This window comes from Corvus cornix, chromosome 3 (genome assembly GCF_000738735.6).
Source record: "Corvus cornix cornix isolate S_Up_H32 chromosome 3, ASM73873v5, whole genome shotgun sequence".
Taxonomy (NCBI): Eukaryota; Metazoa; Chordata; class Aves; order Passeriformes; family Corvidae; genus Corvus; species Corvus cornix.
The window spans coordinates 44,543,909-44,557,215 of NC_047056.1; the positions used below are offsets into that span (position 1 = coordinate 44,543,909).

General features: G+C 42.7%; 1 protein-coding gene across 3 annotated transcripts in view; it reads left to right on the plus strand.

The window, feature by feature from the left end:
• TBCE (tubulin folding cofactor E) overlaps positions 1-13,307 on the plus strand; it is a 51,813-nt gene that overhangs the window by 23,665 nt on the left and 14,841 nt on the right. Inside the window, exons 1-4 of one of the 3 annotated variants that reach the window (XM_039568144.1) lie at positions 1,219-1,254; positions 1,484-1,617; positions 4,389-4,473; positions 13,107-13,295. In XM_039568144.1, coding sequence (XP_039424078.1) covers positions 1,518-1,617; positions 4,389-4,473; positions 13,107-13,295 — 374 coding nt within the window. In that variant the 5' untranslated portion in view covers positions 1,219-1,254; positions 1,484-1,517. Of the gene's footprint in view, positions 1-1,218; positions 1,255-1,483; positions 1,618-4,388; positions 4,474-8,290; positions 8,388-13,106; positions 13,296-13,307 lie in introns of those variants that run through there. The other 2 variants (XM_039568145.1, XM_010391525.3) reach the window with 2 other exon arrangements.

The window sequence follows — 13,307 nt, forward strand, 5'->3', positions numbered from 1 at the left end:
ATACACATTATCCAGATTATTTTGATTGGAATGTGCTAGTGTTACCAAATACCCACACCTGATTTATGTAGTCAGTATTACAGACTCAGAGTAAAGAGTACTAATATCCTGCCTGCCAAAAGAACAGACAGATTTAATGTAATGGAGGCATAGGACTGCAAGAGCTGCTTAATTATTTACTTGATGATTGTTCCAGTCTTTGTGGTGCCAATTTTCAGATGATATTATTTGCATTAAGCTGTTATGGGCCATTGAACTATGAAACACAAGATATTAACATATGTGAAAAACAACAATTAGGATACTTTGATTCTTATAACCGCAGCTATTAGATCTTGCCATGCCTATCTCTATCAAACTGAAGAGCTCTTACTAAATTTATGTTCTTCACCAACTGGTACTAGAATACAGTCAGGTCTTTCAGTTTTTGCTGCTAATCTACGCACAGTGGACACATCGATTTTAACTTTTTTTTTTTTTTTTTTAAGATGTGTTCGCTAATCATTACAGGTCTTGACGATATTTTTTCCAAATACTGAATGTCGAAATAAATGCAGCAACAAGTGTAGCAGCGTACAGGGGAATACAACTGCGTGGGAGTTCCTCTGGCCTGGGGATGCTCCGGGGAGCTCTACTGCTCAGCGAGTCGCCCACGTTCTCCTCAGCCGCTGCTCCCAGAGAGCGCCCCAGCCTTGAGTTACGGACTCGGAACCATCTCTTGCTCCGTGTCGGTTCACCGGTGCCGCAGGGCTTTGCCCACCGCGCGCTGCTTTACAGCAGGGCAGCGCTTCCCCGGGCATCTTTGCTCCGTCCTCACATCCCACCGCAAGTCTGCGCCTACTCAGAGAAAGCCGCAATTCCCAGGGACGGGCGGGACACCCCGGCATGCGGGCGAGGGGCCGCTGCCTCCCTTCCTGGCACCGCCCCGCGGGCCCGGCTCGCCCTATTAGAGCGCCTGCCTCTCACCCCGCGGCATTCTGGGAGCTGTAGTCCAGGGCCGGCAAGCCCACGCGGCTGGCTACCCTCGACGAACTGCACTACCCAGAAAGCTCTACGGCGGCGACGCCCCGGGTCGGTTTGCCCCCGAAGGCGGTGACCTGAGTACGGTAGAAGGCGGGGGTGGGCCAATAGCAAGCCAGGGCAGGGCGGCCCCGGGGCTCGCGGCCAATAGGAGGGCGCCGGGAGCGCCGGCGGGGCGGGCGGCGGGTGCCGGGCGGGGCAGGGCGGAAGTGGGGCGGCGGCGCGGCCCCGCCGGTGCGTGAGCTGCGCCCCGCGGCCCGCGCGTGTGGGGGCTGGGGCTGAGAGCAGCGCCAGAGGAGGCTGCTCCGGGAGCAGGCAGCGGGGCGGGGTGTGCCAGCGGCAGGGGGTAGTGCTGGGAGGGAGCCCGGCGTGTAGCCGGGCGGCAAAAGAGCAGCTCAAGGTAGGGGCGTTGTGAGAGCAGCGGCTTGCGCGTGTGTTAAGGGCCTTTCTCCTGTCCCTGCAGGTCTGGGAGCAGCACGGACTCCAGCTATCCCGGGATGGCTGCTGGGGTGCCTCCCGATGCGCTGGGTCGGCGGGTCTCCTGTGGCACCGACTATGGGACTGTGCGCTATGTGGGCAGCGTGTCTCGTACAGCAGGTAAGCGCCACAAAAGTAATAATCTTCACATTTTATGGTTGTTCTCGAGGTTCTACTCATGTTCTTCTTAATTAAATAACCCAAATATTGCCAAATAGAGCGAGGCAATTTACAATTTGATTTTTCCTCATTGTTCTTGTGTTAATATGTCAATTTCTAATCTATGTGGGTTTTGGGGTTTTTTTAAGAAGTCAGAGTTGTCAAAAGGAGTGTAAGAAGTACTTTACAGTCTTTTCCTTGATCTCTCTGCTGGCATAGTCAGGGAAGGTAAGAGGCAGCAGCAGCAGATCACCAGACCAAGTACTCCTTCGATAACATACTATACTGGGTTTGCGTGACAAGGTTCTGATAGCAGCAAGGGCTACAGTGGTGGCATCTGTGAGAAGATGGCAGAAGCTTTCTCTGTGTCCAACAGAGCCAATGCCAACAGGCTCCAGGACAGACCTGCTGCTGGCCAAGGCTGAGCCCATCAGCAATGGTAATTACACCTCAGTGAAACCATCTTTAAGAAGGGGAAGGAATAGAGACTCATTATACAGAAGTAACTGTGGCCAGAGAAGAGCTGAGTGAGAATATGTGAGAGGAACAGCCCTGCAGACACCAACATCAATAAAGAAGGAGGGGAAAGAGCTCCACACTCCAGAGAGGAGATTCCCCTGCAGACCTATTGAGACAGGCTGTTTCCTGGCAGCCCATGGGGATCAATAGGGGTGCAGAGATCCACCTGCAGCCCATGGAGGAGTCACACAGGTAGATGCCTGAAAGGAAGTGGTGACTCTAGGGGAAGCCCACACCAGAGCAGGCCCCTGATAGGTCTTGTGACCCTGTGGGGAACTCATGCTGGAGCAGCCTTTTCCTGAAGGACTATACCCCATGAAAAAAGGGTTCCACACTGGAGCAGTTCCAAAGGAAGTATACTGTAGCCCATAGGGAGGATTTATGTTGGACAAGTCTATGGAGGACTGTCTTCTATGGGAGAAACCCCACGCTGGAGCACAGGAAGGACTCCTCTCTTTGAGGAGGAAGCAGCAGAAGTAAGGTGTGATGAACTGACTGTAATCCCCATTCTCCATCTCCCTGCACCACTGGTGGGGAGGAGGTAGAGCCCAGGAAGGAGTGAGAGCTTGGGTGGGGGTATTTTTAAGATTTGTTTTACTTCTTTTTATTCTGCTTTGGTTTTGATTGGTAATAAATTCAATTACTTTCCCCATGTCAAATCTGTTTTGCCCATGACAGTAATTAGTGAGTCATCTCTACCTGTCCTAACCTCAACTTTTGTTATATTTTTTCTCCCCTCTCCAGTTGAGGAGGGGAGTGACAGAGTGGCTTTGGGTAGGCACCTGATATCTAGCCAGGGTCAACCCACTATAGATATTCAAACTTATGGAAAGCTTGCTGGTGCTTGGAAGAAGACTAGCCCTGCACACAGTTCTAGAAGAGGCAAGAAGGATAACCAGGAACTGTAGACTCATTAGCCTCACTTCAGTTTCTGGAAAGATCTGTAGCATGTTTCCTTGGAATCCATTTCCAAGCCTGTGAAGGACAATAGTAGTTGGGAGTATTTGGTACTTGTAAATAAGAACAAATTGTGCTTCACAAGTGTAATTACTTTTTATGATGATATGACTGTGAATGTGGATAAAGGGAGAAAAAAGGATGTAATATTCCTTGACTTTAATAAGTCTTTTAATAGTGTCTCCATAAAGAATCTTATTTGGAAGCTGAAGAAATACAAGATAGGTGAATGGACTGTTAAGTGAGTTGAAAGTTGTCAAGTAGAAATGTAATTAGTTGATATCAGGTAACGAGTGAGTACTACAAAAGTAAATGCTGGGGTCTGTATTGTTTCACATATTTGCCAGTGACTTGAGTGAGGAACAGTGTTCACCCTCAAATGGCTGCTGTGATACAAGTTAGAATTGCAATCCAGATCAAGCTTTCTGAACTTTAGGTTTGAATCCAAAAGATTCAAGAAGGATAAATTTCCACATCTAGTATAGGCCAGGAAGTACTAGTAACTCAGAGTCTGTTGTAAAGGACTTGGGAATTAAGTTGGATACTGTTATGAATATGAGCCAGCAGTGATCTTGTGTAACAAGGAAAGATACATGTTGCACTAGGTTACTTTAGAGTGAAGTGATGAACATGGCCGGCAAGTTAAAGGAAGTTGTTATCCCTCTCTGGGGGCAGGGGGTCTTAACAAGGTTACACTTGGAGTAATGTATCTGGCATGGGACCATTTCAGTTCAAGAGGGATGCCGATGAACTTGAGAGGATCTCAAAGATCTGCTCCTCTCTTGAGGAGTCTTGGAGGACTGCCAGAGTGATTAAGGGCCCAGACCATACATGTGTTGTGAAGACATTGAGGGATCTGGGCTTGGTTAATGTGGTGAAGAGAAAAAAAAGTGACATCCAATGGCTTCCTGCAGCTGTTTGACAGGTGGTTACAATGATGGCAGAGCCTAGCTCTTCTTACTAGTACTAGATTATGTAATAAAGGACAACAGCCACAGCAGGAAAATCTTTTCCATTACAGAAGTGATGCAGCACTGGAATATGCTCGCCAGATGTCTTGGAATCTTTCACTCCTTGGAAATTTTCAAGGTCTGGCTAGGTAACAGATTACCTGACTGACTGGTCTTAGTGCTGGTGATAATCTCCTGCTTTGAGAGAGAAGATTAGGCTAGGTGAACTGCAGAGGTTCTTTCCAGCCGTGATTTCTATGGATATAATGCCCTAAATTTGAAAACGTATCTACCATTTTTTTCCAGGAATTTGGCTGGGCGTGGAATGGGATGATCCTCAGAGGGGAAAGCATGATGGCAGCTATGAAGGAACACAGTATTTTAAGTGCAGGTGAGTTGATTCACAGCATTGGCATGTCATGCGTGGTGATGGAATGGTCATGGGAAAAGGCCCTTTGGCGATTTTTAGGGCAAACCCTTCTGTTATCAGTTGGCCAGTATTAAAAAGATTTCTGATTTTAAAAAGAATTCTGAGTACTCTGACTAGCTAATCTGTAGAGGCTCTTGCATTGATATCAATCCAGTTACAGGTACTGGAATATAGTAAATACTTAGAAAATGCAAGTCATGTTTTCAGAGGTATGTTATAAAATGAGACTTTTGGATGTTAGTAATATTACGGTTAGTAGGTTTTAGACCCTTTAGTTAGGAAATCAATAGTTTCTACTGATCTTCATTAGGTAATTCTGAACTGAAATATTGGTCCGTATTTAACTGTCTCAAATACAGTTTAGATTTGAATTTAAGATGGCTTGCATGTATCTTGTTAAGGGAAAATACCAATTTCCTGTTAATGATTTGGGTTATATTTGTATCACTAAGGAATCGTTGAATATGTTCACTGCATTTAGTACATGCAAAACATGGTGCAGCTGTGTGAGGTTTTTAAGTATATGCATGCATTACTTCTAAGTGTAAAGATTTGAGCACTTAACAAGTTTGAAACTGCAGAATACAGGACTCCAGGGTGGATATTAACTGCAGCAAGTTGTTGATTTCTATGCCAGGAGACATGCAACAGCTAAAAGTTTGTAAGTTAAATAGTAACTGGATGAATTAATAGAAGAAAGTCATCAACAACTCTTAATTACTGCAGACTGCTAGCTCAGTAAGTTCCTGAGCATTGATGTGGTGAAGGAGGAGAGAACAAAATCTATTCTTTAGAAAAATAAGTAAAGAAGAAAACGCTCCCCTGTGGGGACTGGATATTTTTTCCCTTGTATCTAATAATAATAGAACAAGGCTTGAGGAGGCTAAACTCACTTAATACAAGAAAAAAAATTCAACATTGTTGGATTTTTCGTTTCAGCTAAATAATTGGAAATGATGGTTTTAGAGCAACCATGTCTCTTAAATTAATATATTAGTGGAAGTTGCTTCCTAAATGCTTTGAATGTAATTGAAACAGTTTCCAAGTTGAAGCTAGCTATGTTCTGCTGTAGGAGAAAAAGATAGAAGTAATTGGCTGACCATTCCAAATCTCTCTGGACAGAAAAAGCAACTGAACACTTCATAATGTTTTTCAGAAACTTGACTGCTTTACATTTGTACGTATATGATATTTACATACATGTGTATAGACTCTTGGGTTTTTAGCAGCCACTAGTGTGCTTCCAGAAGATGAGATCTCAGATAGTAATCTCAATTATTGATATAAAAATCAATGTTTTGAGTGAAGCTCAATACCCATAACAAATGTAAGTGTTTTGGTCTTTAAACATGTCATTCTTACAATACCCGTTCTTTGTACTCTGCTTTTTTCCAATCAGAAAAGGTCCTTCTGGAGTCTAAGAGAATACACAGTTCTAGCAGTCCACCATGACACACAGACATAAATTCCTGTGCTCAGGCCCATTTGTAGTTCTTGTACTGACTGTGAAGATGTAGGCAAACTTAAGTAAAAATAGTTACCTTATTTTAGCAAAAAAGAATGCTAAAAAACAAAACCCTCCCACAACTTAAAACATCACCTCTTTACTACTACTGATTAGGAGGGAGTAATGTTTCTTTGTAGATGTATATACACATTTTAAAAAAATATATATATACTTTTCACCTTACGCCTTATTATGAGTATCCTTTGCCTACTTTGCTCCCTCCTTGAATTCTGATAAGCAGAAGCTGCTGATCAAGTAGGTTGTACTGTAAACAAATGCAATGAAAGAACGTTTTAGAATTATTTTTAAGGCAATTTGGAAACTAACTGCTTTAAAAAATGCATCCTTCAGAGTGACATTTGAAAATAAGATCGTAAGAGCAAAATAAAGCTGATTTTGAGATTCTCATTACCAGAGAATCTTCTTTCTAGTCCTTACTTGGAACAGTAGGTCTGCTTACAGCTCTGTGTGATCTCTATAGTAAGTTTTTTGAAAACATGACCTAAACTTTTATGTTTCATGGCAGTAAGTTTATCTGGGTCATATATTGTGTGGTGATAATTGAACTTCTTAAGAATATGAATACCAAGGAACAAAACAGCCATACTTCAAATTACGCTGACACCATGAGCCATGTTCATCAACCCTGTATCAGCTAGAAATGGCAATGCACAATCTAGTGGTATTTTTGTGGGGCTTTTTTTCCGTGGTAATAGGATCTTGTTTCTTAATAACTGAGGAAGCTACTATTTTTGCTGTCACTAGTATGTAATGTAATTAAATTATACTCTACAGTCCTTCAAGAGAAATGAGGAGTAATCAAGCCTTAAAACAGTGTTAAAATTTGTATACACCTTTTGAAACATGAATATGCTTTCCAATAGGTTCTTGTCCCACAGGCCCATTCACACAATTGTATGCAGGTCCTCCCCTGGGAAATGCGGGTTACAAGCACACCCCTCCTCCCCTGGGAATGCCAGTGCCTTAGCCCCACACAATTCCTGAAGGATGCATGGGTGCTCCAGCTGCTGCATCCTTGCACTGCTTCCTGCAATTTGTTAATGCACCTGCTGGTAGAGAGCACCTCCGAGGCCACACGAGCACGCTGAGATGTGGGGCACGTGTTGCTCCTCACGATGTCGTCCTTGCTGGGCCCAGGCTCACCTCGGCATCTGACCATGAGGCAGCTCTGTGTGGTGTAGGCAGAGATGTGCTGCTGCTGGGGTAACTTTTGACAGCATCAAGCCAGGTTTTGACTGCTGCTCTGGTGTACCTCTTCTTTCTCCCCACAGTTACAGATGTTCTATAACTGTTCTGTTCTGTTCAGGCTTCTTTTATGCTTCCTGTCAAGTGGAGTGTCCCCCCCTGCCCCTATTAATCTGGCAGAAGGGTCATCTTCCTCATTAGCCCTCCTGTTCAGTCAGTTTTGGGTATTCCAGTCACTCAGAGCATTTACATAGGCACTGCTATTTTAGCAGCTGGTTTTATCCCTGCTGTTTTGCTGGGAAAGATGTGTGGATCCTCCAGCAGTAAGCGGGCATACTTCCCTGCTTATATCACAAGATAGGCATAACATTCTGCTGTTATCACAGCAATTACACACATTTAATCACACATTTAGGGTACTTTTAGTTATAGTTCTTTCTCTGCTAGAGAATATTTTGTTCTTCCCAGATCACTTTCCAGAGGAATCCTGATATTTCAATAGATCTTGTGAAGTATTGACCATATTGAAATTTAATCCCTTTTCACAAGTTTGAGTTTCACAGCAGGCCAGAGAAATGGAAGAAAGTATAGTAAAGCTTGTTTCTGTGATGTTTTCCGCCTGCCAGAATTGCAGTTGCTGCCCAGATCTTTGTGGTGTTTTTTTCCCCCTTTGTGTTGTTTTCTTCTGATGGGAACTTGGACTTCCGTGTATTTGTGTAGTCCTGAAATGCTGAATCATCCATGGCACCAGTTTTTTCCTCTTCATTGAGTTTTATAATTTGTGTATAGACAGCAGTTGTGACCAATTGTATGTTACTGTTTCGGAATTTTATTTTCCTGCCCAAAAGAATCATAGAACTGTTTAGCTTGGGAAAGACCTTTAAGATCATTAAGTCCATCAACTTAGCACCACCACCATGTTCACCATTAAACCATGTCCTCAAGTGCTATGACCACATGTTTTTTGAACACTTCCAGGGATGATGACTCCACCACTTTCCTGGGCAGTCTGTTCCAATGCTTTACAACCTCTTCTGTGAAGAAAATTTTCCTAATATCTTTCTAAACCTCCCCTGGTGCAACTTGAGGCCATTTCGTCTCATCCTGTCACATGTTACCTGGGAGAAGAGACCAACCTCCACCTGGATATAGCTTCTTTCAGGTTGGTGTAGAAAGTGAAAAAATCCTGCCTGAGCCTCCTTTTCTCCAAGCTAAACATCCTCAGCTACCTCAGTCATTCCTCATAGTACTTGTGCTCCAGACCCTTCACCTGTTTCACTGCTCTTCTCTGGACTTGCTCCAGCACATCAGTGTCCTTGCTGTAATGAGGAGCCCAGAACTGAACACAACATTTAAAGTGTGGCCTCATTGTGCTGAGCACAAGGGGGACAATCACTGCCCTAGTTCTGCATGGGGATGTTGTGACCCCAGTGCAGGATGCAGCACTTTGCCTTGTTGAACTTCATTCAATTGGTCTTGGCCCATCAATCCAGCTGGACAGGGATCTGTCCAGATCCCTCTGCAGAACCTTCCTTCCTTCCAGCAGGTCAACACTCCCACCCTGCTCAGTGTCATCTATGAACTTGCTGAGGGTGCACTGGATGCCCTTGTCCAGGTCATTGATGAAGATGTTAAACAGAACTGGTCCCAACACTGAGCCTTGGGGAACTCCACTGGTTATGAGCCGCCAGCTGGATGTGACTCCATTCACCACCACTCTCTGGGCACAGCCATCCAGCCAGTCCTCTACTCAGCAAAGAGTACACCCATCCACACACATCACAGGAAGCCACTTTTTCAGGAGAGTGCTCTGGGAAACAGAGTTTAAGCTTTACTAAAATCTAGGTAGACAACATCCACAGCTCTTTCTTCATCCATTAAGCAGGCCCTCTGGTCACAGGAGTAGGTCAGGTTGGTCAAGCAGGAGCTGCCTTTCATAAAATCATGCTGGCTGGGCCTGATCCCTTGGTTGTCAGGGATGCATGATGACATTCAAGATGATCTGCTCCATGAGAGATTTGTTTATATTAGATTAGGCTATTTTTTCTTCAGGGATGACAGATTTACCTCTGGGAATATCTACCTACAGCACAAACTCTTCAAATACAGGAGAAATGTCAATATCATTTTAGTGTCCATGAAAAAAAAGTGATTTCCATTTTGCAAAGGCAGAATGCATTCTTAAGATTCCTGAGAGGGTTTCAGTTAAGAAGTTTTGTCCATCAGAAACTCATGCTCTTTGCTGCCAATAGAACTGTGTTGAAACAAAAGGTTGTCCCTAACCACTGCTCTAACATGTGCTGTGCACCAGCAGTACCTTAAGATAGCATCTAAAACCTCAGATGTCTTTCTTTCCTTGTTTTGTGGAAGCTCAGAGTCAAGTTTCATGTCTGTTTAGCTAAGGTAAACTTTCAAGAACTTGATGTACTTGCTTGTGTTTGCAAAGCTTCTTCTGTTCAGTCAGGAATTTGATACACCATGGCAGGTTAGTGCTAGGTGTCATTTATAAGCATTATTTGGTGCCATGGCCTGTTCTAAAACTTGAAGGATTTTCTTTACTGCAGTGTGTAGATTCTTCTAATGGAAGTTTTGTCTGTTGAACGCTTTCCCCTAGAAGGAAGAGATCTGTTCAGGGCCTCTGTAGAAAAGACGTGCATGGGTTCAAACAGCTCCATTTTATGACACCTTATGAGCCTTGTAGTGCATTTACTCCAGTCATGATGATAATTGCCTGGAGTGATCATTGCAAACAGACGGTACTGGGCAAAGAAGCCCTTTGATCCATGTTTGCTGCCAAGGCTGATAAAGCTGACCTCTCTCTCTGTGGCTCAGAAGCTTCTGCAGTCAGACAGCTCAAGTGTGTAACTGTTGTGATTTGTGTACTCCTACATTATTCTTCAGTACTTTCAGAGAAGTGTGTGTGTGATATTTCCCTAGCATATGTGTACCTGTAATGATGAGCACTGCCATGACTTTGTTTTACATCAGCAAAGAATGATGCCAAATTTCCTCCTTAATCAGTGGAAGCTGACGGCTAATCTAAATTTTAATGAATGTCCTTGAAGTGCCCTGGGCATGCCAGCAGATGGGTTGTATGCTTCAGGCTACTGAATCATGAATAGGAAGTGTCCTACAAGGTGACTTTTGAGATTGGGGTCAACCTCTCTATTCTAAAAGTCAGTAGGAAATGTCAGTATTAACTAGAGCCAGCCGCTTGCCAGAGCCCCACTTGGACATATTCCACATTTTCTGCTTTTACCACTTTATTTCCACACAGTGTTTTGTTCTGCTGCAAGACAATTTCCATACATGAGAACAAAATCCTTATTCTCAGACTTCTGGGTGTTCAGCTTAAGTCAGGTTGATTAGTAATCCATAGGTTCTTCCATCTCATGATATGCATGCTGGATGACTCTTTGGATTAGGATTTATCTGTTTCGTTCCCATTTATGGAGACTGGTGGCTAATAGGTGTGTTTTTGCATTAGTCCAGGTGCTGTACATGATTTGTTTGCTATGTACATACAGCTTGTACAGTTCATATGCCCTAGTAGGAAATTTAATACAGGCAGCATGTTTTAGGGAAAATGAGTTACAGTGACCTCTCTCCTTGAATACACAATAATTTTGCCTGAAAGTAGGTTCCTATTGCACTTTCCTTTCCTGTCCTTTGTGGCAGTTCCTGAAAAAGTAGATCAAATAAATAGACTGGAACCGAAAAAGAAGTTTAGGCTGTGGAATTGATTTAAATATACATTAGATAACTCATATTAGCATGCAGAGTAATGGGAAATGATAGCAACAGGAGAGAGAAAACCTATGATCTTGTGATCAAGACAAAAAGAGAAGGGTCTTGAGAGATAAATACACTAACATTTTCCTGTAGCTTTAAATGACAAGGGGCAAGGTAGTTCGTCTGCTTTTTTTTTTCGTAAGGAAAGAACTGTTTCCTGCACAGAAAATGAGGAAGGAGATGCCAGTAGAAGTGCTGACCTGAGAGGACAGAAATGGGCTTAGGAATGGATATGGTGATGGAGAGGCTCAAAGGTCTTGGCTATGCCAGCTCTAAATGGTATGACAGGAGGGATGCAGATGTGAGGTTCTAGATTAGCTCTGGCCAGAGGGTTGAGGACAGCAGAACTATTGAGTGCAGGGGCATGGTGATGACAAAATGGGGAGAATCGAGGTGATAGGAAATTGGACAGTTGTTAGAATAAACTTACAGCGGGACCTAGTGTGAATTACAGATAGACAGGAGAACAAGGATTTTTTTCCAGAGCCCCAAGTAGAATCCTGTACTATCTGCCAGATGTGAAGCTGTTTGACTTAATTAAATGCAGAAGCGATACATTTGCAGGCAAGAGATGTTCTAGTTCAGGTCATAAAAAGGCAATCTACTGTTTTAAGAAGAGGTATTAAGAAAGAATCACATCAATTTTATGTTTGAGGAAGTTCAATATTTAAATCAATCAAGTGCAAGCTATGAAGAATTTCAAAGGAATGGGAGAAAAGACTGGATTAAAAATATATTGAAAATGCTTATCAAACATGAAAAGTACATACCAGGTTGACATTCTTTAAGAGTTTACTGTTCTGCTTCTTTGCAATCATTGCACTCTAAACTTAGTCACTACAAAACTAGACTGAAAATATTTTGAAAGTAAATAGTATCTAGTTTCTACTTAGGTCCTTCTTTAGGATATGAGAGTAGAAACATTAATGAATGAAATTGGCACAGGAAATTTCCAGCACTGATTTTTTAGCAAAAATGCAAATGTATGGTGCCCAAGCTATTCCATCTACTTGTAATAGGTCCATAGGATTCAGGGCCTTTGTTACTGGCTTTTTCTATGAGAATTTTGAACTTTGTAGCATTGGTGGTTTATATTATGGTTTGCTAATTAGCTACGTGATGCTTACATGCTGTTTTGAGAAGTTTTATTTACGTAAGTGGTATCTTCCTCTTGGGTTCTTTCCTACCAAAGCCTGTCATCTTCTCAGCTTGATGGCACACAGGTAATCATAGCTTCCAACTTTCTTCCTGCTGTTTTCTGGCTGATGCTCCTATCAGATCCTGATCTGCTTGGTGATACCATTCCTGTAACTTTTCTCTGCTAGTTCACCCTGGATACTGTGTTTCCTCACTAACTTTGATAGAAAATGTCAAAGCAATTGCATGGCAAGAAACTGTCAAGGAACAAAGTGTTTTCAGTGCTCAAGAAAAAACAAGAAACTTCATAGGACTGTGTTGAACATACATTATTAGTGGGATATTTCTGTTGAATATTCAAAATTGTTACTAAGTTGGTATCAGGATTTTTGAAAGTTTGAGTTTGTGTAAGCGTTCTGAGTGCTACAATTTGTATGTTGTGCCAATTGTGTGAATTGAAGGACAAGGTTGCTTTCTCTTAGAATTGCAAGTGAATTATGCAAGATAAATACAATGTAGCAATCACTATTCTGAGTATTCCTTAGGCTTTGGTAAGACTCCAGGCACATTTATTGTATGATTTAGGTTACTTTGTGTCTATCCGTAGGTAGAACCTTCTTTTTCTGGAGAACCTGAGTTCGTAATGAGTTTGGAAGTAACAGAGCAGTTATTTTTAATAATGGCACTGACACTGTAATTTTGATGTGTAAGTACATTTTGGAGAGCTAGTGCTCCAGTTGTCATGGTATCTCACAATGTGAACTTGTATCAAGTACTATCAAAGATACTTTGAAAGTCTTACTTGGCTTGCTGGGAGCAGCGATGTTTACAATTAGCCTGTAGAATTGCCTCACTGCTTTGGTTCTCAGTATTTTTTTTTAAGGTAGTACTTAATTAGTCATTGTTATGATAATGTTTCATATTTCAACTTTTCCTGGCTGCTCTGTTCTAGGCATCCTAAAGGAGGATCATTCATCCGGCCAAACAAGGCAAATTTTGGAGTAGATTTTCTTACTGCAGTAAAGGATCGGTATGGATTGAATGATAAGCAAGATGTTCAGTATGGGACAGGGAATACAGTAGTATTTGGAACAAAGACTGTGGAATTTGTTGGCATGGATTCTGTTGCAGAACAGCAAAGGCAAGTGTAATA